The sequence below is a fragment of the Chlamydotis macqueenii genome, chromosome 15 (genome assembly GCF_036417535.1).
Source record: "Chlamydotis macqueenii isolate bChlMac1 chromosome 15, bChlMac1.mat, whole genome shotgun sequence".
Lineage (NCBI taxonomy): Eukaryota > Metazoa > Chordata > Aves > Otidiformes > Otididae > Chlamydotis > Chlamydotis macqueenii.
The window spans coordinates 213753-235969 of record NC_141570.1 but is presented as its reverse complement, the minus strand read 5'-3'; the positions used below and the strand labels follow the sequence as shown (position 1 = coordinate 235969).

General features: G+C 39.9%; 1 protein-coding gene across 5 annotated transcripts in view; it reads left to right on the top strand.

Annotated features, from left to right (window-relative positions):
• The window catches only part of LOC104477254 (BTB/POZ domain-containing protein KCTD5), a 34372-nt gene extending 20640 nt beyond the window's left edge, over positions 1-13732 (top strand). For 2 of the 5 annotated variants that reach the window (XM_086760032.1, XM_086760036.1), the window contains 2 exons: positions 3340-3465; positions 11827-13732. In XM_086760032.1, coding sequence (XP_086616158.1) covers positions 3340-3465; positions 11827-11856 — 156 coding nt within the window. In that variant the 3' untranslated portion in view covers positions 11857-13732. Of the gene's footprint in view, positions 1-3339; positions 3466-6255; positions 8416-9820; positions 11807-11826 lie in introns of those variants that run through there. The other 3 variants (XM_086760035.1, XM_086760031.1, XM_086760034.1) reach the window with 2 other exon arrangements.
• The last annotated feature ends 8485 nt before the right edge of the window (positions 13733-22217 follow it).

Below are 22217 nucleotides of genomic sequence, written 5' to 3'. Positions count from 1 at the left end.
ATATGTATGTATAGTCATCCAAATCTATGAAATTCGGAGTTTCAAAATGTTCTTTTTTGCCTTCCTTAAATCCTTGGTCATTAAAACTCTCTCTACTGTTTAAGCCAGATGAGCCAAAAGGAGTTTGTCCTTTCAGAAAGTCTGAGAAACAGTAGGCTGCATAATCTGAAATCCTTTTCCTGTGCATTGTAATGCATGTTTTGCAGACCTCGGATTACCCTGATGGCAGGGTGAGGAGGCAGGGCAGGGACAGACAGAGACAGGGTAGGAGAGTTTACCGATTCTTTCTAGTTTATCAGCATCCTTCTTAAAGTGTTGCCACCAACACTGGGAACAATGGGGTGACTTTTGGAATACAAGTGCTAAAATATTGCGTTATTTCTGATCATACTTTCTGACACAACAATTCAGTTCTAATCTGCAATCGTTTTCCATTGTTGCTTTTTCTGCCGTCACCCTCACTGCTGCTGACACATCTCGGAAAGCTGTGGTGAAGTTCCTAGCATGCTATTGATACTATGCAAATAATACATTCTTAGTTGCACACGTACAGAACTGCTTACAAGAGTGTTATGTGTTGGAGCGTTAAAGAACTTGTGTTTAATGTTGCAAAAGTGGCTTTTTCTTGAAATGCACCAGCTGATTAATAATGGCAAAAAGTCATCCAGATGTCCTAAATCACTAGTCCTATCCAACTAGCTAATAAATAATCAGTCTGCCACATCTCCTGAAAAGACTCATGTGCAAAAGGTCCATTTGTTTGGATTATGAAGCATTAGTGGGGGATGTAAGTAGCTGTCAACCAAGGACCTATATCAACCTTGTTGAACCAGGACTGATGATTTGACTGATGTTTGGATCCTGTATCATACCTGTTTTCAGAGAGGTCATTTATTTATTTTGATTGTCAATAAGTAGAGAAGTAGTTGTCCTTCTGGTAGTTGTTATCATAGCTTATCTGATATCAAGTTCTTGCTTGAAGAAAAGTTGACTGTATCCTGAATCAAATCATACACTTGAAGTTTATTCTTCAAATTTCTCTTCAGGGAAGGTGAATTGTGTGTGGCTTTATTTAAACATGTATCCAACTTTTTGAATGTTTTCTAGCCTTTAAGTGGGTTAAAAATACCATGTAAAGTAGTCCTATGTTTTACCTCTGTTATTGAAGCAGTTACTGTATTTGTATTGTATGGTTTGTAATTGCTGTATGATATATAGGATAAATTTTATACCACTTCAACAGGCTTAGAGCCAACTTAACTGCTATTTTATCTGAACATTTGTGCATGATATCTTTTGTTGATAGAGAGGAGAATCAACGAGTCATCTCTCTGTATGAAGTAAGTCTGAGTTGATTTTCTAGCTTTTCAGTGGGCTTTCTTAGTCCATTTTATGCCACTAAGCAACTAGTTACTGTATGGGTTTTGTCATTCTGCGTTACGCAAACATGTTGTGGTACAGACTGGAGAGTATCCATTGTGAAAGATTAGCTGAGTTAGTGTCTCAAGATAAATGGCGCCTGTGTATTCCAATGAGGATGTGTTGGTGCTTTTAAAAAAACTGGGGTTTTGTAACTTCATTACATTGTTTTGGTGGAAAAAAATGTCTTTATCACATTCATTTTTGATCAGCCTGTGTTCGTTACTGACTATGTATGTATTTTGCAGAACTGGAGTGATGTTAGGAGTGGAGGAGGGAGGGAAAGGTTTCTGCTGATCACACCCAGGTAGTGTAGTTAAAGTAGGCAGTTTGAGAGTGCTGGTTTGATTGCCGGTACTGTTCGTTGGAGGCTGAGCCTTGTATGCTGTAATACCATCGCGATCCAAAAACTTTGACATCGCCTAGGCTTGGCATGCAGTTGGTTCGTTGTCCAGAGATACTGCTTGCTGCTCTTTTTAGACATCGGTTCTGTCAGTCTGTGGAGGTGTTTGCTTGGCTGTCTTACCACAGTGCTGGAAGATCTGAGCATCTCTCTCCTCTTTCTCCTTAGAAGTACAATGAGGCTTTATTTTCTCCGGACAGTGCTATATAGAAGCTGCTTTTAACCTTGGTCTGCTTTTCACTTTTGTTGGGGGAATAACCTTATCCCTGAAGTAGAGATTCTGGACCAAGATTTCATCCTGGCTGCATCTTCCATGCTTTATCGAGGCTTTTACTCTCTTTGGTGCTCTGCTAGACTAATGGCAGTTCACAGTTTCTTTTCAGGCAGATATCTACAGTGTTCCAAGTGCTGTTGCCCTGAAAAACAAGTCAAACCTTTTCTATGGGGCCATTACCAGGGCACTTTAATGGTGTAACCGAGACTGGGGAATAGGACAGCCTTATGTGTGTGATGATTTGGTAGGTAGGTTTAATTTGATAATGACATTTAGATACAGTATCTGTGCAACAGGTTGATTTTTAGGACTTTGATCTGTGTTGGTAGTAATAGCACTATACTTCATCTTGTCATGCTTTTGAAATAAATCTTTAAAATAAATGAACCAGCTACATCTTTTTTGATTCTGGCTTGGATAGGCAGGCTATGTAGAGCTTCTAGCATTAGGTAAGTGTACTCTGCGTAAGGTAAGACAAGTTACATGAAATTTCTGCCATTTGATAAACATGCTGCATACTGCAGATCGTACTGATGTTGAGTATATCCTTCTTTCTCAGTAAATTGTCATTTATCATTCAATATCGAGACTTGTAGAAGCTTGTAAATAACATCACGTTTCATTATACATGGCTTTTGCTTGTAGCGCTTCCGTAATTAACTTGCTTGTAGCAGTACTTAAGAATTTCAGATGTTAATCTTGGTGTCCCACTATGCTGTGTCTTGCTGTTTTCCAATCAAATGCAAATTTTGTCCACTCAAAATATGTTTTGATAGAAGTACCATTATTCTATAAATAAAGTGGTGGGTATCCCTTCAGGCTAAAGTGCTTCCTGCATGCAGCCATTTACGTGTTAAATCATGCCACATCAAGATACCACATAAAAACTTCTTAAGTATTAACTTTGGAGGATAGGAAGCTTTCCTGTAAGTAACAGAGACAGGGAACAGCCTGTTTCTCCACTGGCCTGGGTCTGTTGCCTTTTCTTTCACAGTATAATCATAACCATAAATCATTAAGTCTGTAAATGTTTAAAAAGAAAAGCTAAGTTTATCTTATCACCAGAATGTCAGTGAATTTGTCAACATCAAAACGTATTTGCATTGAAGTGGAAAAATCATGCTTCAGGCACAACCAACAGTCTGAAGAGCGCGGAGTGTTTGTAGTGATTATGAGAATTTATGGCATTTGTTTTATACAATTGACTTCCCCCCCCCCCCCCCCCCCCCCTTTCGTCTTTCAGCTGGTCAGTATTGGTTCTTCCTATAACTACGGCAATGAAGATCAGGCTGAATTTCTGTGTGTTGTCTCAAAGGAATTGCATAACACTCCCTATGGCACAACCAGTGAACCCAGTGAAAAAGCAAAGGTACGTTACTAGACATTGCACTAAAGAAATGCTGTGAAATTGGGTGGGGTTGACTAAGTCTTGGTAGGTCTACCTCTGTTCTGGACCATTATTTAATTGCCTTTTTTTCCCCCTCATTCATTACTAATAATGGTTCCCTGTCCATTGTATGAGAAACTGTAAATGGTACAGTCAGCATGCATTTATTATACCAGATGGGTTCTTTAACGCAATACTCTGTCCTCTTCCTGATACTTGTCCTGTTTTTTTCTAGTATTTGCAGATATTTGGTGTTTACAGTTGAGAATGTAGGCTTTGTTTCTTACACATTTGAATGCATCCTTATGGTGCCACTGGTTTAGTTGAAAACTATTTTTCTTGCTTGAGTTCATCTTACTGTCAAGGATGGAGATTGTAATATGCTGTCTCTGAAAAGCAATCTCATGTGCAATATGCTATAGAATTCAAGTATTTGTTAGCTTAATATTTCCAGGTTTCTATCTAGTTCTTTTCACTTTCTGTAACCAGCTTTACAAAAATATTGTAACAGGTGCAATGTCTTAGCATTTTACTCAGTTGTCTGTCTTGGTTTGTACAAGGGAAAATGTAAAACCACAATTGAATAGTAATGAGGCAGACCAGTTATGTAAGTAAGTGTGTTCTTCTCTTCCATGCATATTGAACAGTTTTTATCATTGCACTGTTGCTCTCTATGAGGAGATGGCTACAGACAAACTGGATACTTCTGTAGTTGCCTTAAAAGCTTTTCTTTTAGTATATGTAGATGGGAAACAATGGGTAAAACATCAAAGACTGCTTTTTCAAGAATCACCTTCAAATAAATTAATTTTGAAATAATGCTAAGAATTTATCTGGGTCTTGGCACTGAGGCCTCAAATAGATAAAACTTCACTGCTTTCTATGCCTTCTAACTTGGTTATTCAGCTACACATATGGAGACATTTTTGTAAATTGCACTATAGAAATACTCCAAGCTGGACTTGGATTCTTAGTGAAATCATTAATTTGTGCTCTTTTGTCACTGTTGAGATAAAACTTCCAAAGATTTGTAAGGGATTCGTGTAGTCAAGGGTAAACAGGGAACTTGGGTAAGCCACATCTCACACTTGCAAAAGCCCTAGTCAAGGTCTGCTTTAGGAAAACTATACAGTCGACAAGTTAGAGGAGTGTGGTAATAATTTAGGGCTGAAATATGTATCTGAAATAAAACATGGAATGATAGAACCTAACAAATGCCTTCATAAGGAATGGTAGTACATCTTCAGGGAACTTAAGAAGTTGCCAGAGTTACATTGCATCCTTAATGTAAAAGAGAAAAACAGATCAGATGAAACTGTTAAACCCTAAATGCAAAAGATAGTTCAGAGTATAGTACAGCTCTGAAAATTCAGTAGCTCTGAGAGAAGCTAAATCTTAGACCTCTCCATTGAAGTGCTTCTTGATCATTGTTTCAGAGAAGAGAGCAAAGCATAATTTGACCAGGGTAATGAATAAAAATTACTGTTAACTTTGGTTAGAGGTATAAACATTCACTCCTTTTGTCCTGGAAGAGTTGTGCTGTCGCTAGCAATTAATGGCAAAAAACTTGAAGAATCGTTTTTTATATATTATGTTTCTATGTTTCTAATAGAATAGTTGTGTTTGGTTTGGTTTTTTTTTTTTTTTTTTAAATAAGTGTATGTTGTGCCTGGAAAAAGGGGAGAAAAAAAAAAAAAAAGAAGGAGGGGAAAAAAGTTTCTTTTTGGTTGAGAGGTTTCTGAGAGCTGTGTTCAGGAATCTTGCCTGGACCTTAGGAGCTGTTGTCTCGGGAGTTCCCTCTTAGCCAGCGTTAATCCTATAGTCTGCTGTCTGTTCCTTAGTGCCTGAGTTGGTCTTCATGAAGTTCATATGATTGAAATTCTGGTATCCGGGGATATATACAGAATACTGTGTCAGTGTACTGGGACTGACTTTTAGAAGCCGTGAAGAAGTCTTCCTCTTACTTTTACAGCAGGTTGAGTTAGAGAAAACAAAAACTGCCACTATGTGATTTTTATTGACAGGCACTTCAATTTTAGTTAATAGTACTGGACTTTCAGAATAGGAAAAAGCGTTTTCTGATAGCCCATCTAATCCAGCTTCACCTTCATTCCTTCTTAGAGACTTTTTTTCTTGTGTTTTCTTTTTTGAAAAATAGTTTGCATAGTAAGTTAGTAGTTGACTTCCATGTAACCTTCTAGTACCCCTAAGCGAAGGAAATTAACAGCGTTTGTGACATTGACGTAAATGGTTCCAGTAGCTTTTACTGGTAGCCATGATACTACTGAAAGATAACCTGTATTCCCATGAGCATTCTTCTCTTTCATGAAAATCACTTTATTGACCTGTCCCTCTTGGGACAAATGACCAAAGCTTGTTCGTAATGTCTACATGCAAATTTAGATTCTCAAGTGCTATCCTTTCCCGTTTGTGGCAAAGATGGAATTAAGGTACCACCTTTACAGTTTTGTTTAAATTTTCTTTATACTTATGGTCCCTATTGTTATGGCACGTGGCACTATTGGCTTCTATCTGCTGACTTTAGGATATTAGAAAAAGGAAGTTTTCGTTAAATCTCTAATGTTCCTCCTTGAAATTGTCTGCTGGCATACTTTTTTACAAAGAATGGGGTCCCAGAAAAAAAGTAAATAAATGTTATTCCCAGATGCTTCAAGTGTAAGTGGACTGTACTTTGTTGCAGCTCTGACTCACTTGCGATCTCTTCTTTTCCCTTCCTTTCTCTATACTTGCTGCATGCTGCATGCCACTCAGAGTGAGGATGAAGAAACGGATTACGATATGAATGACTCAGATTAAGTGTAAATGTCATGGTGAGCACTAGCTGCCCTAGGATTTTACCCAGATGCTTTTCTGTCCCATCGATTCCTACCCCCACTAGTACTGTCCTTTGGCTAGTCCTGGTAGTGTGTGTGTTTGTGATTATAGTTGTGGCATGGTTAGCAAAGATAGAATTCCTGTTCTGGATATTGCTTCTTTGGTAGAATAATTAGTGTTGCTGTTCTAAGCTGTATTGTGGTTGGTTCCCTTAAAGCTTTGCCAAGAGGAAAAGTTCTTCATGTAGATTCTAGGGTCTGGATTGCTCTTCGTTTTTATTTTCTGTACACTAGCTTTTCTGTCAAATGTTGTATTTATGTGTAGAGGCATCTGATACAAACTTACAGCATACGTTTTCAGTAAATATCTGATTTGGCAATAAATTAGCAAACTTGACTGAAGTGCAACATAGGCAAAAGATGGTCTTGTCTGATATTTTTAAACTTAATAATTTTTTAACCAAGACCAGGCAAATACAAATAAATTGTGTGATCTCAGTGCTACAGTTATGTTTATGACAGGAAACAACTCTGTCTGGAGAAGGATCAGGTCCTTTTGACCGTAGTTTGACATGTTATTGAAGTTCAAGGTATTTTCACAAGTGGAAGACCACAAAAGTTGCATCAGGAAGAACAACTTTTGCAATCTTTTCCTAATGTGTCTGCAAGCACTGCTCATATTTATTTTGCTGTCTGATTTCCAGAAGATAACTTCTCATTGAACGTTCAGTGATGAGTGTGTGGGTAGTCATCTGAGCCTGTGTAAATGGAAGATATTTACCATTTCATGAGATTGAACTCCAGCTTCTCCCCTTTACACCTGAGCTTTTTTGGCTGTAAAGCAGCCTTATACTTGTCTCTGAAGTGTTCCTTCCACATGACTGAAGAAGAACCTACATTATTTTCTTAACTGATGCTAAAAGAAACTACTACTGAGGTAGAATAAAATCTTTTGCCAAGTCTTCAGGAATGGCTGCAAGGAATGGATCGAATCTGAAGCCTTATTGAAAAAAGTAAACTGGCATTGTGCTGGAATTGAATGCAAGATTCTTAAGCTGCCTGAGAGATGAACAGTCCTTAAAACCCTATTCTATTTGTAGCAGATTTTTTTGGAGCGGGAGGGAATAGTTCTCATGTTCTTCTTCCTAAGAAGCAATCACACTCAGGCCCCTAGGATATGAGAGTTCATTCAGCATTGTTCAGAGTTTATAAGTCAACTTTGGATCTGGTGCGCCTGAAGGAAAAACAGGGCAGTAACATGAAAAAAAAGAAAATTCTGAACACAGCAGATACGCACCAGGGTCAGGACAGTCCCCGGTATCAGTACAGACTGGGTGATGAATGGATTGAGAGCAGCACAGCAGAGAAGGACGTGGGGATACTGGTGGGTGAAAAATTGGATGTGAGTCAGCAATGTGCGTTTGCAGCCCGGAAAGCCAATTATCCATGGGCGCATCAAAAGAAGCATGGCCAGCAGGTCGAGGGAGGTGATTCTCCCCCTCTACTATGCTTTGGTGAGATACCACTTTGGGGTGCTGCATCCAGCTCTGGGGTTCCCGGTACAAGAAAGGCTTGGACATGTTAGAGTGGGTCCAGAGGAGGGACGTGAAAATGGTCTGAGGGCTGGAACACCTCTGCTGAGCAGAAAGGCTGAGGGGAGTTGGGGTTGTTCAGCCTGGAGAAGAGGAGGCTCCGGGGAGATGTTATTGTGGCCTTCCGGTACTTAAGAGGGGCTTATAAGAAAGAGGGAGAAAGACTTTTTACTGGGGCCCATAGTGACAGGACAAGGGGCAATGTTTTTAAACTGAAAGAGGGTGGATTTAGATTGGATATAATGACTAAATTCTTCTCTATGGGGGTGGTGTGGCACTGGAACAGGTTGCCCAGAGAAGTTGTGGATACCCCATCCCTGGAAGTGTTCAAGGTCAGGTTGGGTGGGGCTTTGAGCATCATTTCAAGCATTTCATCTAGTGGAAGGTGGGACGCCCTCCCCCCCCCCCCACAGCAGGGGGGTTGGACTAGATGATCTTTAAAGGTCCCTTCTGACCTAAACCATTCTGTGATCTAAAGTGTGTGGACAGAGGAGCGTTATTAGCAAAGACACCCATTTAGCTCATAGACCATGTTGTCCAGACATAGTCCTCAATCCTAGCTATTGGCCGTTTGTGAGAAGACTTGCCACAACTGTTTTCAAATGTTGACCTCTGTTAGTGTTGAGACATCTTCTCTTGGCATTTTTGCCCAGTAAGCCACTAAATTTTTTAGGAATAGCCCTCTTAAAAGGGTTGGGGCGGGGGGGGGAGGGAGGGAGGAAGCGGGACGGAAAGGAGGAATTTCGGTTTGCCGAACAGAGTCAGTCATCTTTTGAAAATGTAGTAAGTACAATTTTGATAGAATTTTTGATAGTTGAAATTCAGTTTCTCCTTTGGACAAAGTCACTGTCCATGACTACAAAAATCCTTTCACACAGTTTCTGAACAGAGGTGCATGGAACACCTCTTGTGAGAGCTTGCTGATCAGAAATCATTTCTACTTTAGTAAAGGTGGGAGTTACAGAAGAAGTACCAAGCAAAGTGTGTTACAATATTGCTGGATCTGGTAGAATTTTCTGCTTTAGTAAAGTGTGCGAAGTTCAGTGACCAGATCTGGCTTAGCTTTATCTTATTGTATGTCTTCCTGGAGCTACAGAAAGTAGTTCTAAGTCTGTCAATCTTAGAAGTACTTTTTATCTTCTAGGAAAGAATAAACTCAAATGTTTCATTTTAAATTCAAAAGATTCACAAAATTAATAGATCCAGTATTATTTTCTAACTGCACTGGTGCTTGTTTCAGCCATGTTTTTGTCTCTGAGATTGTTTCACTTACTGACTACATTTGCTGGATCAAATTGTTTCCCACTGGCCATTACTCCAGCACTTTGTTCTCAGCCGTGATCAACACCTAATACTTGAGGAAAGAGTTTAAGTATGAAGCAATTATAAAATCAACTCCTGATATATTTCCCTACCTTCCAGTAAGCCTCAGTTTAGGAATTTTGGCTTCAAGCCTACATCTAGATCATTGCAGGAAAGCTACAGTGACACCATGATACCATGAGCAGTTATCAGTGGCGCTATCTCCTGTAAGTTCGATCCCTTTTGAATATATTCCACTAGCAGTTACTGAGCAATTTTCAGGGCCTGGCTTTTCCTTACAGAGTTCACTTTATCTTTTCTACAGTTTCGTACGAAATGCTTTTTGCTTAGCACACATAGTAAATTATCTTCATTAAATAAGCAATGTTTGCATCTAAAATATACCCTAAAGCATGTCATGGCCCATGGGAAACATCTTTCTGTATTTTTGAAGTTTATCAAAATGTAGCAGCAGGGACATCTGGCTTCATAACTTCAAAATAATAATACTGGTTTTGAAATGGAAAAGAACTTTGTATGCACAGAGCGAAATCCAGGAAGTGCAGTGAGCAAGTGATAAAGTGGATTTTTTTTTTTTTTTCTTTTAAGCTAACACTGAACTGTATCTGAACTGTCCCTGAGGCACAAAAATGCTGACGAGTTCTTTATGAACTCCAGTCCTTACAAAATCCCATGGAGTTGTGCAAAGCAGGTGAGACCCTACTTGACTACAGTTGCTATGAATGACACATCAGGCTTGACGATGGGTAGAGGTTGATAGGTAAAATTATCAACATTTAAACAATATTAAAAAGAAACCAAATACTTAGACTTTTTTTTATTTAAAACCATACATGAAACGGCTGTGTTGTGTTACGTGGTTGCCAGCCTTTACCCTATAAGCACAAAGACTGAAGTGTTTGTGTGTGCTGTCAGATTCTGTGGGTCCTCTGGGATGGAATGTGCTACGGAGTACTAGTGTCAGGTCTTTGTCTTAATATCAGGCTGCACTGGAATCATCATAGAAGGAAATTCTACATTGAAGACTGCTATGCCGTGGCCCAGGGATTGTACCTTTTCTTTTTTTTAGCTTTTGAAATCAAGAGGCCTTCCCAGTACTAGGAAAGCTGTCAAGAAGCAAAAGAAAATGAAGTACGATTAGAAATACTTTTACTTACAGATTAACTTTGTTACATACTTGTGCTCAGTACATTTGAAGCTTTGCTTAGTGCTTTATTTGGCTACTGTCACAGTTGGTTCTACAGTTTGCTTAAATGCTTCCCTGCAGTACTACGCAGCCCGAGAGTTGACCTCGTTATTGCTGATTGCCATTCAGTTTAGAGTAGCAACGTGAGAAATGTTGTTGCTTGGACAGTCAATCCTGAAACTTGGATCATTTCCTCGCTGGACAAGCCAAAGAGAATTGAAACTGAAAAGGAAAAGGAGACAGTCAAATTGGAAGTAGAATAGGTGGTCTTCATGTTGTAAGATGCTATAGACAAGGATTCCTAGGTTTTACAGGGGTAGATATTTTGTTTCCATTAGACTTCAGTCCCTATGTTTAATATATGCCATTAAAAGTGAATATTAAACAGACAAACTGCTTTTAGGAAAAAAAAAAATTCTCTTACTCACTATAATGGGAATCTCAGTTCCTTGGTGATGGTGGGACAATCAAATGCCTCAGACAGAGTTTTTGAGAAACATATTGCTCCTCATGAAGTCAGAGCCTGCATTGTCTCTCAGCTGCCTGGCTTAGGCGTTTCAGAGGATAATGATGGACAAGGTAATGTATGAAAAGTTCAGTGTGCTGTGTCCGCAGAAACAATTTTTGTGTGGACAAGGATGCCTAGAAAACTTGTGAGATCTTGCATGAGTAAATAATATTAATGTAAAAATATTTTAAAACTGCTGTCAAAATGGTACTTATTTTCATGTAGCTGGTCAGTCCAGCTGATAAGCTTTGTATGTCTGGACAGCATAGTAAAAATCTGTGAAGAAATGTGGATGGTTGACTTTAGTTAATGCAAAAGACGAAGCCTGGGTATCTTATTTCAGATTTTAAATCAATCTGTTGATTTAAATCTTGCCAGACCTTTGAAAACTTCCTGCATCATCGCATTCAGTGTGCTGTTTGTGCACATTTTGAGTTGCTAGTTCATGTTTTCAGTACTACTTTATGGGACACAATTGGCAGCTGAGACTTCAGAGAGTTAAGGACTTTTAACTGGAACGGGAAAAATGAAGATGAAATTCAATGTCTAATAAAGTACTGAGTTCATATACCACAGAAGACCTAAGTATCTTCAGAACTAGGATGAGGTGAAATGGCTTACTTTTACATCTACTGACCCTTAAGCTTCAGTTATATTAATCATAGTCAGTTCCTAGTAATTATTTACGTCGATTTTCATTATGTTTGATAGTAGACTTTGTTATATATCAATCTGTCTTTTTTCAGCCTTAAAGCACAATCTTCAGGAATGTCCTTGAACCAGCTCCCTGACACTTCATCAGTTATTTGAAACAGTCGTTATGTTGTTCTTTGACCTCCATGTTTGAGGAATGACGTTGAGCAAATTTTCATTTACTGAATTTTTACTGGTCTGTTTCAGATTTTGCAAGAACGAGGTTCCAGGATGTGAAGACAGTATTGAGCGGTGACAGTTTTTTCTCTTTTATTCCAAGACACAGTGAATTGTTGCACTGAAGAGGCTCAGCTGCAAAAGAAAAAATCTGATTTATACAATTTTCTGTTGATCTGGGTTCAACTATTTTTGCCTATAAGCTGGTGTCAACTGGCTGAAAGCATTGCAAGATTACATAATGGGAATAGATGGTGTAGGAGTGTGTGTTAAGTTTTGGTTGTAGTGCATGGTTTTACTCTTGTGGGCTGACTGACACTGGTCATTTGAAAAGAAATGACCACACACTCATTTTTCTCTGAGACATGTAGCACTTACTGTCTGGTGCTGGATGACCCAGTGTTGATCAGTTCGGAGATGTTTGCCTAATAATCATTGTAACCATTTAAAGGACAATGTAACTGGTGCTACACACACACACACACACACACACACACAAACACATCACAGCCCACAAATGCAAGTATTTGGGCCTACATTGTTTCAGAATCAGTGGCAGCCCCAGTTGACTGTGTTGTATTGCACATTCCTTACGGCTCTGTGACATACTCTGTTATGTAATAACAGCCTAGGAGATCAACTGAAACTAGCATGTAAAAAGTTACACAGCAGACAAAAGGTTTCTCTAAAGGAAGGGTGTATATATTGACTGGATTCATAGCATATTTTAGTACCCAAAGGGAAGACTAAACTCAGAGAAAATGGCCTTCATCATAGTTACTCTTGATGTTCCTCCTGTTAAAACAGTCTCCTCCTGCAAAAGTTATGCTCCAGTCTTAGCCTGATGTTTGGAAGGGGAATCAAAATTCACTTAAAATTAACAACTGAACTTTTGTTTCTTTTGAGATGGTTGTACTCGTGTGTGTTTATGCTTTTATAAAATGCCTATAAGCTTTGAACTCTATGGATTATGGTAGAGATTTTTCAAGAGCTGGAAGTTGTACAGAAATATGGCTGGCTAGTCCTAGATCCCTGTCTCTACGAGTGGGATTAAAATCAACCTTAAGGGTGAACACAAGTTCTTCGAATTGAAAAACTTAATTTCTTCAGACATTCAAGATACCTGTAATCAATCTTTCTCTTTCTGTACTGTTTCAACTATGCAGTTAAAGAACACTGTTTGAAAACATCTGGTGCAGCCTTGTTAGTTTGTCCTTGATACAGGCTAATACACAAGACTGGAGCTTTTTAATACACTATGTTTTGAGCAAGATCTTTAGCACATCTTTAAAACACTTAATGAAATTGACAGTACAAAACTCGGCTTCATTGATGTATGAAAGCAGTGGAAGGGAGTTTCAAAAAGCTACAAATTGTTTTGAATTCTGAAGACATTACAGTTTTAATTCTCAGTAACTTCAGAATTTATGCATATACTCTAGGTAATCCTTTACGCAAAAGCCTGATGTTCAGACACCCAGGGTTTGGTTTTTTGGTTTGCTTTTTTTTTTTTTTTTTAAAAAGAACTTATTATGTATACATTGATAAAAGTTTGGCAGAAACAATTTGTAAAAACCATTTCTACTAAGCAGATTAAGCAATGGGCTAAATGTTTTGTCCATGCATCTAATGCTTGAAAGGGTTTGTAATGCATTTTGCGACTCAGATGTGGTCTGCACAGGAAGCTGCTGGCCCCTCCACAACAACACATAAAATGTTTGTCTTTTTTTAAGATGTTAAAACTGAATTGAATTTACTAAAAATGTAATTGTGTAGGGGGAAATGTTTATACTTTTATACTTTTTTAGGCACCCATATTTTATCAGCTTAAATTTAGCACCCAAATTTCCCCTAAATAGTAACAGATTGTCTTGTGTATCTGAAAATAAGCATAACAGTTGTCTGTGTTAACTGTGTATTAAAACATTTCCTCTGCTGCAGTAGTCACTGTGTTTTTAAACAGTATGACTCCACCGAATTCTCTGAGCTCACTAGCTTGTGGAATTGCAGCCAACCATGTTTCTTGTTGTTTTCTTGATGTGCTCTCCAGATAAATTTGACATTGGCCTAAGTGGATTTTAATGCCTAAAATATCTGTTTATAATGATCCTTCTGAATTAGCACTTCTGTTGTCTCTCTTATTTAACCCCCAAAAGACAGAATATTTTATTTCATAATGTGAAATTCTCAGGAATGACACCAGCAAAGCATGAGTAACAAACTGAGCAAACTGAACAAATTTAGAATATGTAAAAGAGTGGGCTTCTGTAAGTAGTTTTTTTTCGCTGGAGTATTTTCAGTTTAAAAACCTGCTTTTATAGTGAGATACCTGCTATCTAGTTTACGTTGTATCCCTGTTGTAGCAAATTTTGGGGAAATGAGTCATTAATAATTTTACACTTTGTTTCCAATACCTCACAAAGATTTTAAGAAAGGGAAAAAAAAAAAGAAACTTTAATAGGCAGGTACCTTGTAAATTATTTTAAATATGATTTTGTTTGAGACCACTTGAACTACTTTCCTATTCTTGCTAATGTTGTTATTGCTTTAATTTTTGTGAACATGAGAGGCTTTCAGATAGATGGAAGTGCTACAGTATGCCTTTTTCAAGGCATTAAGAATTGATCCCTAAATAAGTTTGGTTTCTTTTTATTTGGCTCTTTTAATTTCAAATAAAGTTAGCTACAGTAACAAGGTAATTGCATTAGAGGCGAAGCGACATCGCCAGGTTTTGTAAACATTGCTTCATCTGCTAAGACATTCCAGGATGAGGTAATGTATCAATACAGTTTAAACTGGAGTAGTTTGTCTGTTTCTTGTGTGTCATTTGGAGAATATTTACCTCAGGAGAACGGCCTATGACTTTGTAAAGCTGGTCTGTAGCTGAAAAGCTATACTGCAGAAGCCTTTGACATCAACTCTGGATTTACGCAGCTTCTCTAATCTTAAACCAAAACAGCATTCCAAGTTAGACTTCAAGATCCTGAGCACAAAGAGATCATAACAGAAGGAAAGAAAGCAGGGAGGAGGAAATTTCAAAACATAATAGTTACTCAACATGACCTCTCATGAAAATGTAAATTCTATGAAAGATTTAACTTTCTACCCTTTTGCTACATGACCATTCAGTGATGTTGTTTGGCATGTTGTCCATGGAAGAGGATGTTACATAAGCAGATGATCAGTGGATTTTCAGTTAAATTCTTTAAAGGCTTTTACATTACAAACTACTTGCAAACTTGTTTAACAACTGAGAAGTTCAAATTTACCACAGCACTTTCTTGCTTTGAGTTAGGAAACAGATAGCATACTGTTGACCTTAAGTTTTGTCAGAGGCTAATTTTCTGTATTGCAGATGACATTTTTATATTAAATGCTTTTTACTTCTTCAAGCAGTAATTAAATGAGAATTTATGTGCAATGAAGTCATTCTGAGGCCTGTAAGAAGTGACTGTCACTTAGTCCATAATAACTCGGAAAGTATAGCCTGACTCAGCAGCTCCCACAGTAGATGTGAAATGAATTTTGTTTTTTAACAAAAGACAAAAGGTTACCTCTAATTTCTGTGGATGATGGATAATTGCAGTTTGTTATTCCACAGTAATTTGTGTGTCAAAGGCCTGATTGCATTTAGAAGCTTATATTGATTCTCTACTAAACTTCCAGTCCTCGGAATCATATTCTCAGAAAATTTGGAGAATGTACTGTGTTTTTTTCAAACGCAGCTAGGTTTCTTGTAATGATAAAAGTTCCTTTCATGTTTCATTGTAGCATTAGTAAAAGGTCTTTCTTAAGAAATTGAGCTCAATGCATCCATCCAGCTTTTTTGTCTTCAGATTTTCTTTAGATAAGAGTCGTGTAGCTCCATTTCTAGCAATGTGAATGCATGGTTATGATTGATTAGAAACAGGACTATTTATTGACGATACCAAAATTGATTCGATCTCTGAGAGAGGTTTTTTTTTAGCAGAAAAATGAAAATTTCTAGCAGATTAAACAAAAGAAACTCTATTGCAGGCATGCTTAGGGAACAAGTGTTTTGAGTAGGATGATGGTGTTTTCAGAAAAGTGCTTCTCGGAACAGAGCACTGTATTCTGTGAATGTCTGTTGAGTTATTGAGTTGTCAGTCTCTTTTTGAGCAGTAGAGAGCTACCACTAGCAAATTAACACACATTAATTACAAATTACTATTTTTATTAGTATTACAAAAATGAACGTGGAATGCAAAAATGCAATAGTGTCTGTTTGAATGAAATTACATAGAAAGTGGATTATAACATGTGGATTGTAACAATAATCCCATCATTGCAGTATACTGGAATACATTCCTTGAGAAGTACTGAGAGGTAAGTGAAGTACTGGGCTTTTCATGGAGATCAAAGTCAAGTGAAAGAGAGTCTGGGGATTAAGCCTGAGATTTTTTTCACTTGACCTGTGATAAAATCAGAAAGTGTCATTTCTCCTATTTTATTCTCTCTCTCACCACATGAAAAGCATCTTTCAAGTTTTTCAAATTAACTTCTTCAGTCAGCCCTGAAAGGTGGGGCCCTTGCTAAGAGATGAGATTTTGTTTTGCCTTTAACAGTACCTGTTAGCGCAGGATGGTAGGTTTCTACCCCCCTGCCTGTGCCTCCAGTGGTCATTGGAGAAGTGTCCAAGTGCAGTGTAAATACTCAGTTTAAAGACAAAATATGTAAGGCGCTCTGAACTCAGTGTCACATAACTTTTCTTTCTTTTGGCTCACAGCAATCAGGCACTGTCTTTAATGGTTTCTTACTGAACTGAGGCTTTAAAGGGCTAAATAGATCTTATTGTTCAGTTTGCCTAAATGAGCATCAGATAGAAGGAACTCTTTCCGTTTTCAGTGCAGAAATGCTAAGGGCTAAAATCCTTTCCGGGGCTAATCTGACGTTCCGGAGACATATAATGTTTAAAAAGCAACTAGTCTGTTTTTCTTTCAACTCATGGACTCTAAAATAATTTTTACAAGTCGCCGAACCAATTGCAGATATAAGTGTTCATATATGGCTTTGAATTTCAGTATTCAGCTTGGTAAGCAATACACTAGAGAAGATGGTACAGTTGCCCACCACTTTATTATTGCCTGTGCTGAAATCTGAGAACTTTTATGAACAGCACTAGCAATAGAGAGACTTGGAGGAAGATTCTGCCCAAGGAAATTGTCACTGAATATTTTATTGCAACTTAGCTGTCCATTACTTTAGTAAGGTCTACCAAGGCATAAACTTCTCGAAAGTTCAGTGAATAGATACTGCTGCAAACATAGCTTTCTGAGCCCAGCAAAGGGTTCTCTGTAGGATGTTGTGTGTTAATAACTACTATAATGAGAGAAACTTTTTAGAAAGTTATTTTGCTACTTTAGGGGTGGGTGGAAGGGGAGGAGTTTCTGTTGACAGTGCTTTCCTTGCCTTAGAAAGCTGAGCCTAAATTTTGACCTGACTTAAGACCTGTTGAGATTTCCAGGCCTGCTCATCTGAAACGTAAGAGTTAATGTATTTATGTACATGATTCTTGCTCCTTTTGAACATTTTCCAAAAGCTTATGCACAACTTTACTCAAACTTAACTTGGCTCGTGTTAGGATGAAGCAAGTGCCAAGGCACTGTAAGAGAAATGCTGCCAACCTGTCTACCTGGAACTAAGACCAGATCACCAAACTGACGGAGTATCAAATGGCAACTATTTCCACCTGCTTCTGTCCTGAGCGTCATCTGAGCCTAGCTTGAAAAATCTATTTCCTATGGACTTTCTAGGCCCACCTACCCAATTCAACAGATGTTGGATAGCTTTTTTTTTTTTTTCCTTTTCCCCCAAATCGCTGGTCTCAAAATTAGTTGTGCATCAGCTGTTTATATTAATATCCAAGTGGCCACACTTGCCACATATTATTTTCTGGATAGTGGATTAGCAATAACACTTTGTTTTGTGCCAACTGATTATCTCTGAAGTGTTCTTACTGCAGCAAAGTTTGAGTTTTGACCAGGTTTTAATGCTTTTGCATTAGCCAAAACTCTTAGCACAGACATAGACAAGAAACTGAATCCATGGAATTTCCGTGGATAAAAAATCTGCTAGGGCTTCCCAAATCATTTGAAGATGGTTACAGTTAACCATCATTTTTAAAACAAACGTACAATTAAAATGTGTGTGGGTATTTTTTAACCTCCTTTTCATAACACTAGCGTATTGTAAACTGCATGAAATAAACCTGTTTATTCCCTTTTAAAGTCTGATGTCTTAAATCTTTCTTTTCTAAATCTGTTAATGCTGCCATTAACTGTTTTATATCACTGATATTCCTAGTTTAGTACTTCATATATAAAATGTCATTGCATTCTTGTGCAGTGATTCAAAGCAGTCATACTTTTTCCTTTGTAAAGACGACATCCTTTTCTGCTGCCCCAAAGATCTTGTCACAAAAAAAAAGTCATGTTTATTCAGATATATATCTGCTGGGAAATTAAGATATTTTCCTTTGCATTTACTATGACTGTTGCTGATCATTACAGTAGGAAATCATAGAATCATAGAATGGTTAGAGTTGGAAGGAACCTTCAAAGCCCATCCAATCCAACCCCCCTGCACGGAGCAGGGACATCCCCGACCACATCAGGTTGCTCAGAGCCTCATGCAGCCTGGCCTTGAACGTTTCCAGGGATGGGGCATCCGCCACCTCTCTGGGCAACCTGTTCCAGTGTTCTACAACCCATGGTCCTCTCTGGTATGGATCTATAATCACACAAAACCCCAAGTTTTAACTAATCATTTTGCATACATTTTCTTTCATGCAACTCACAAATCACCCTGCCTAACATCACAGATTTATTTCAGAATCTAGAACTTTGCTTTTTAATATAAATGCTTCTTTCATCTGAAATATTAAGCTAATTTAAATTGACACTTTGTAAGAAGAAAAGTAATATTGAAAAGTTCATAATTCAGTATTAGTATTGAGAAGACCACAGGAATGCTTATTTTCTAAACTGCTAGTAAGAATTAAGTATGAGAAGCTAAGACCTGCAAGTTCTAAAATCTTAGAGGCTCTACAGTTGTGTATGAGGTGAATTTCATCTTAACAGTTTATAATCAGTTTTAAATGCAAAGCCCATTCTGATCTTTCCTTAAATATCTGGCAACTTCAGTAAAATGGTGTGATTTTACTGATGGGTGAAGTGCCATGGGATGCAGCCCTGGAGGGAAGAGGGGCCCAGGAAAGTTGGTTGATGTTCAAGGAGCACCTCCAAGCTCAGGAGCCATGCATCCCGATGAAGAGCAAGCTGAGGCAAAACACCAGGAGGCCTGCATGGATGAACAAGGAGCTCCTGGACCAACTGAAAATAAAGAAGGAAGCCTAATTTTGATGGTGGAAGCGAGGACAGGTAACCTGGGAGGATTACAAGAGAGGCTGTGCGAGTGGCCAGGGATCAGGCAAGGCAGGCTAACGCCGTGACAGAATTGAATCTGGCCGGGGATCTCAAGGGCAGGAAAAGCTTCTAGAGGTACGTCGGGGACAAAAGGAGGTCCAGGGAGAATGGAGGCCCTCTGGAAGGAAACGGGTGAGCTGGTTACCTGGGACATGGAGAAGGCTGAGGTGCTCAATGGCTTTTTTGCCTCAGCCTTCACCGATAAGGGCTCTTGTCGTGCCACCCAAGCTGTGGAAGGCAAAAGCATGGACTGGGAGAACAAGGAAGTGCCCCCTGTAGCAGAAGAGCAGGTTCAGGAACATCTGAGGAACCTGAAGGTGCACAAGTCCACGGGACCTGATGAAGTGCATTCACAGGTCCTGAAGGAACTGGCAGATGAAGTTGCCAAGCCGCTGGCCATTGTATTTGAGAAGTTGTGGCGGTCTGGTGAGGTCCCCGATGGCTGGAAGAGGGGTAACATAACCCCAATTTTTAAAGAGGGGAACTAGGAAGAGCCAGGGAACTACAGGCCAGTCAGCCTCACCTCTGTGCCTGGCAAGGTCATGGAGCAGATTCTCCTGGAAACCACGCTAAGGCACATGGAAAGCAGGGAGGTGGTTGATGACAGCCAACATGGCTTCACCAAGGGCAGATTGTGCCTGACCAATCTGGTGGCCTTCTATGATGGGGTAACAGTGTCGGTGGACAAGGGACAAGCAGCTGCTGTCATCTACCTGGAGCTGTGCAAAGCTTTTGACACTGTCAAGCACAACACCCTTCTCTCTAAACTGGAGAGGCATGGGTTTGACGGGATAATAGGCCACTTGGAGGATAAGGAATTGGCTGGGTGGCCACACTCGGGGAGTGCTGGTCGATGGCTCAATGTCCAGGTGGAGACTGGTGACAAGTGGCGTTCCTCGTGGGTCTGTTTTGGGGCGAGCCCCGTTTAACATCTTTGTTGGTGACATGGACAGTGGGATGGAGTGCATTCTCAGCAAGTTTGCTGATGACACCAAGCTGTGCGGTGTGGTCAACACGCTGGAAGGGAGGGATGCCATCCAGAGGGACCTGGACAGGCTGCAGAGGTGGGCCCGTGCCAACCTCATGAAGTTCAGCCAGGCCAAGTGCAAGGTCCTGCACGTGGGTCGGGGCAATCCCAGGCACAGATACAGGCTGGGCAGAGAATGGGTTGAGAGCAGCCCTGAGGAGAAGGGCTTGGGGGTACTGGTGGACGAGAAGCTCAACGGGAGCTGGCAAGGCACGCTTGCAGCCCAGAAACCAGTGGCATCCTGGGCTGCATCAAGAGGAGCGTGGCCAGCAGGCTGAGGGAGGTGATTGTGCCCCTCTGCTCCGCTCTGGTGAGACCCCACCTGGAGTACTGTGTCCAGCTCTGGACCACCAGCATCAGAAGGACATGGACCAGTTGGAGAGGGTCCAGAGCAGGCCACAAAGATGACCAGAGGGCTGGAGCACCTCTGCCGTGAGGACGTCTGTGGAAGCTTTGGAAGTAGTTTGTGCTTTTTCAGTTCTGCTGGCAATAAGGACTCTTAAAAATATTAGCTAGTTGACACACTTTTGAGATTTAAAACAAAGATCTTGCTATGTCAGGCAATGCCCATTGCTTTCACAGCTCAGTGGTTTTCTCATAGCCTAGAAAGGTAAAAACCAAGGAATACTCACCTTCTCCATCCTTTCTGCAGGAGTCAAAACCAAAATAAATTTAAATGAGAATATGAATTGTTTGGGGGACAAAAAAAAAGCTTGGAAGTAGCTAAAACAGACCACTCAGTTAATCCTCTTGGCTAAATCAGAAGCAGCTACAATTAAAACACTTGTTGTCTAACTGACCTTTAAAGCCCCAAGTGATGAAGACTCCGTGAAGACCCATGCTCTCCCCATTAGGCAGCCTAGCGTTGTAGTATCTTTGCCAGTAGAAGGATTTTTTTAATACCTCATCTCCATTTTTCTTACTGCAGTTTAAAGTAATGACATCTTGCCCCCTTCGTTATGGGCATGAATCATAGATTATTGCCTTACCCTGTGCAACAGCCTTTAATTTTCTCAAAGACAATTTAAAGCTCTGTATTGTGTACATCATGTTTGAAGTGATACAAAAACCAAAATAAAAAAAAAAAACAAAATTTTAAGTGGAAATGTAAAAAGCCACATGGAACGAAGTATAAACAGAAATGTCCAGCAATGCCTAGATTAATTCTGCCAGCTGTAGGTGCCAGTTGTAAGTGAAGCACAGTTGCCTGGTGTTATGAAGAAACAACTCCTGCAGCAGGCGTTTCGGTGTGCCCGAGACGAACGGCTCTTGCAGGTGCCGACTCACTGGGTGGGATGTCGGGAAACGAACGAGGTTCCTAAATTCAGCACGTACTGTGATTACGGCCCGTTCAAATCTGAGTGATTATTTATTGAAACAGTTAATTCCGGAGTCCCCAAGGAGAAGAACCGTTTTGAACTTTAATACTACATAGAACATCGCTTAAGGAGCATTAATGAACACAGACCAGTGCAAGAAGAGGTTTCAGGACTGAATTTTTTTGTGTTTCATTAACATCAGAAAAATAAGTCAAAGACGAGAACGGAATGTGATTCATACCCTAGATGCTAGTAAAAATGCATTCTTAGAAACCGAAACCAAACTCCTCCCCCCTCCAAAAAAAATCCCCAACCAACAATGGGAAACAAAACGCAGAGCATAAAGCGCGCTGCCTCTTACAGCCCGGGTGAAACAACAGCGGGTTTGGGCCAAACGCTCAGCTAAAGCCTGCACCACAAGTCGCTCAGAGTCTGCGCGCCGCAGCGCGCCGCGGGCCGCGGTCAGCCCCGCCCCCACCGGCGGCCGCTCACGGCACGGCCGGCAGCAGCACGCGACGGCGGGCAGCCCACAGCCGCGGCGGGCCCCGCCTCCCGCTCCCTCTCACAGGCTCTCCCGCCTGCCCATCACCCGCGAAAGCCCCGGCAGCCATTCTCCAATCAGAGGCTCGG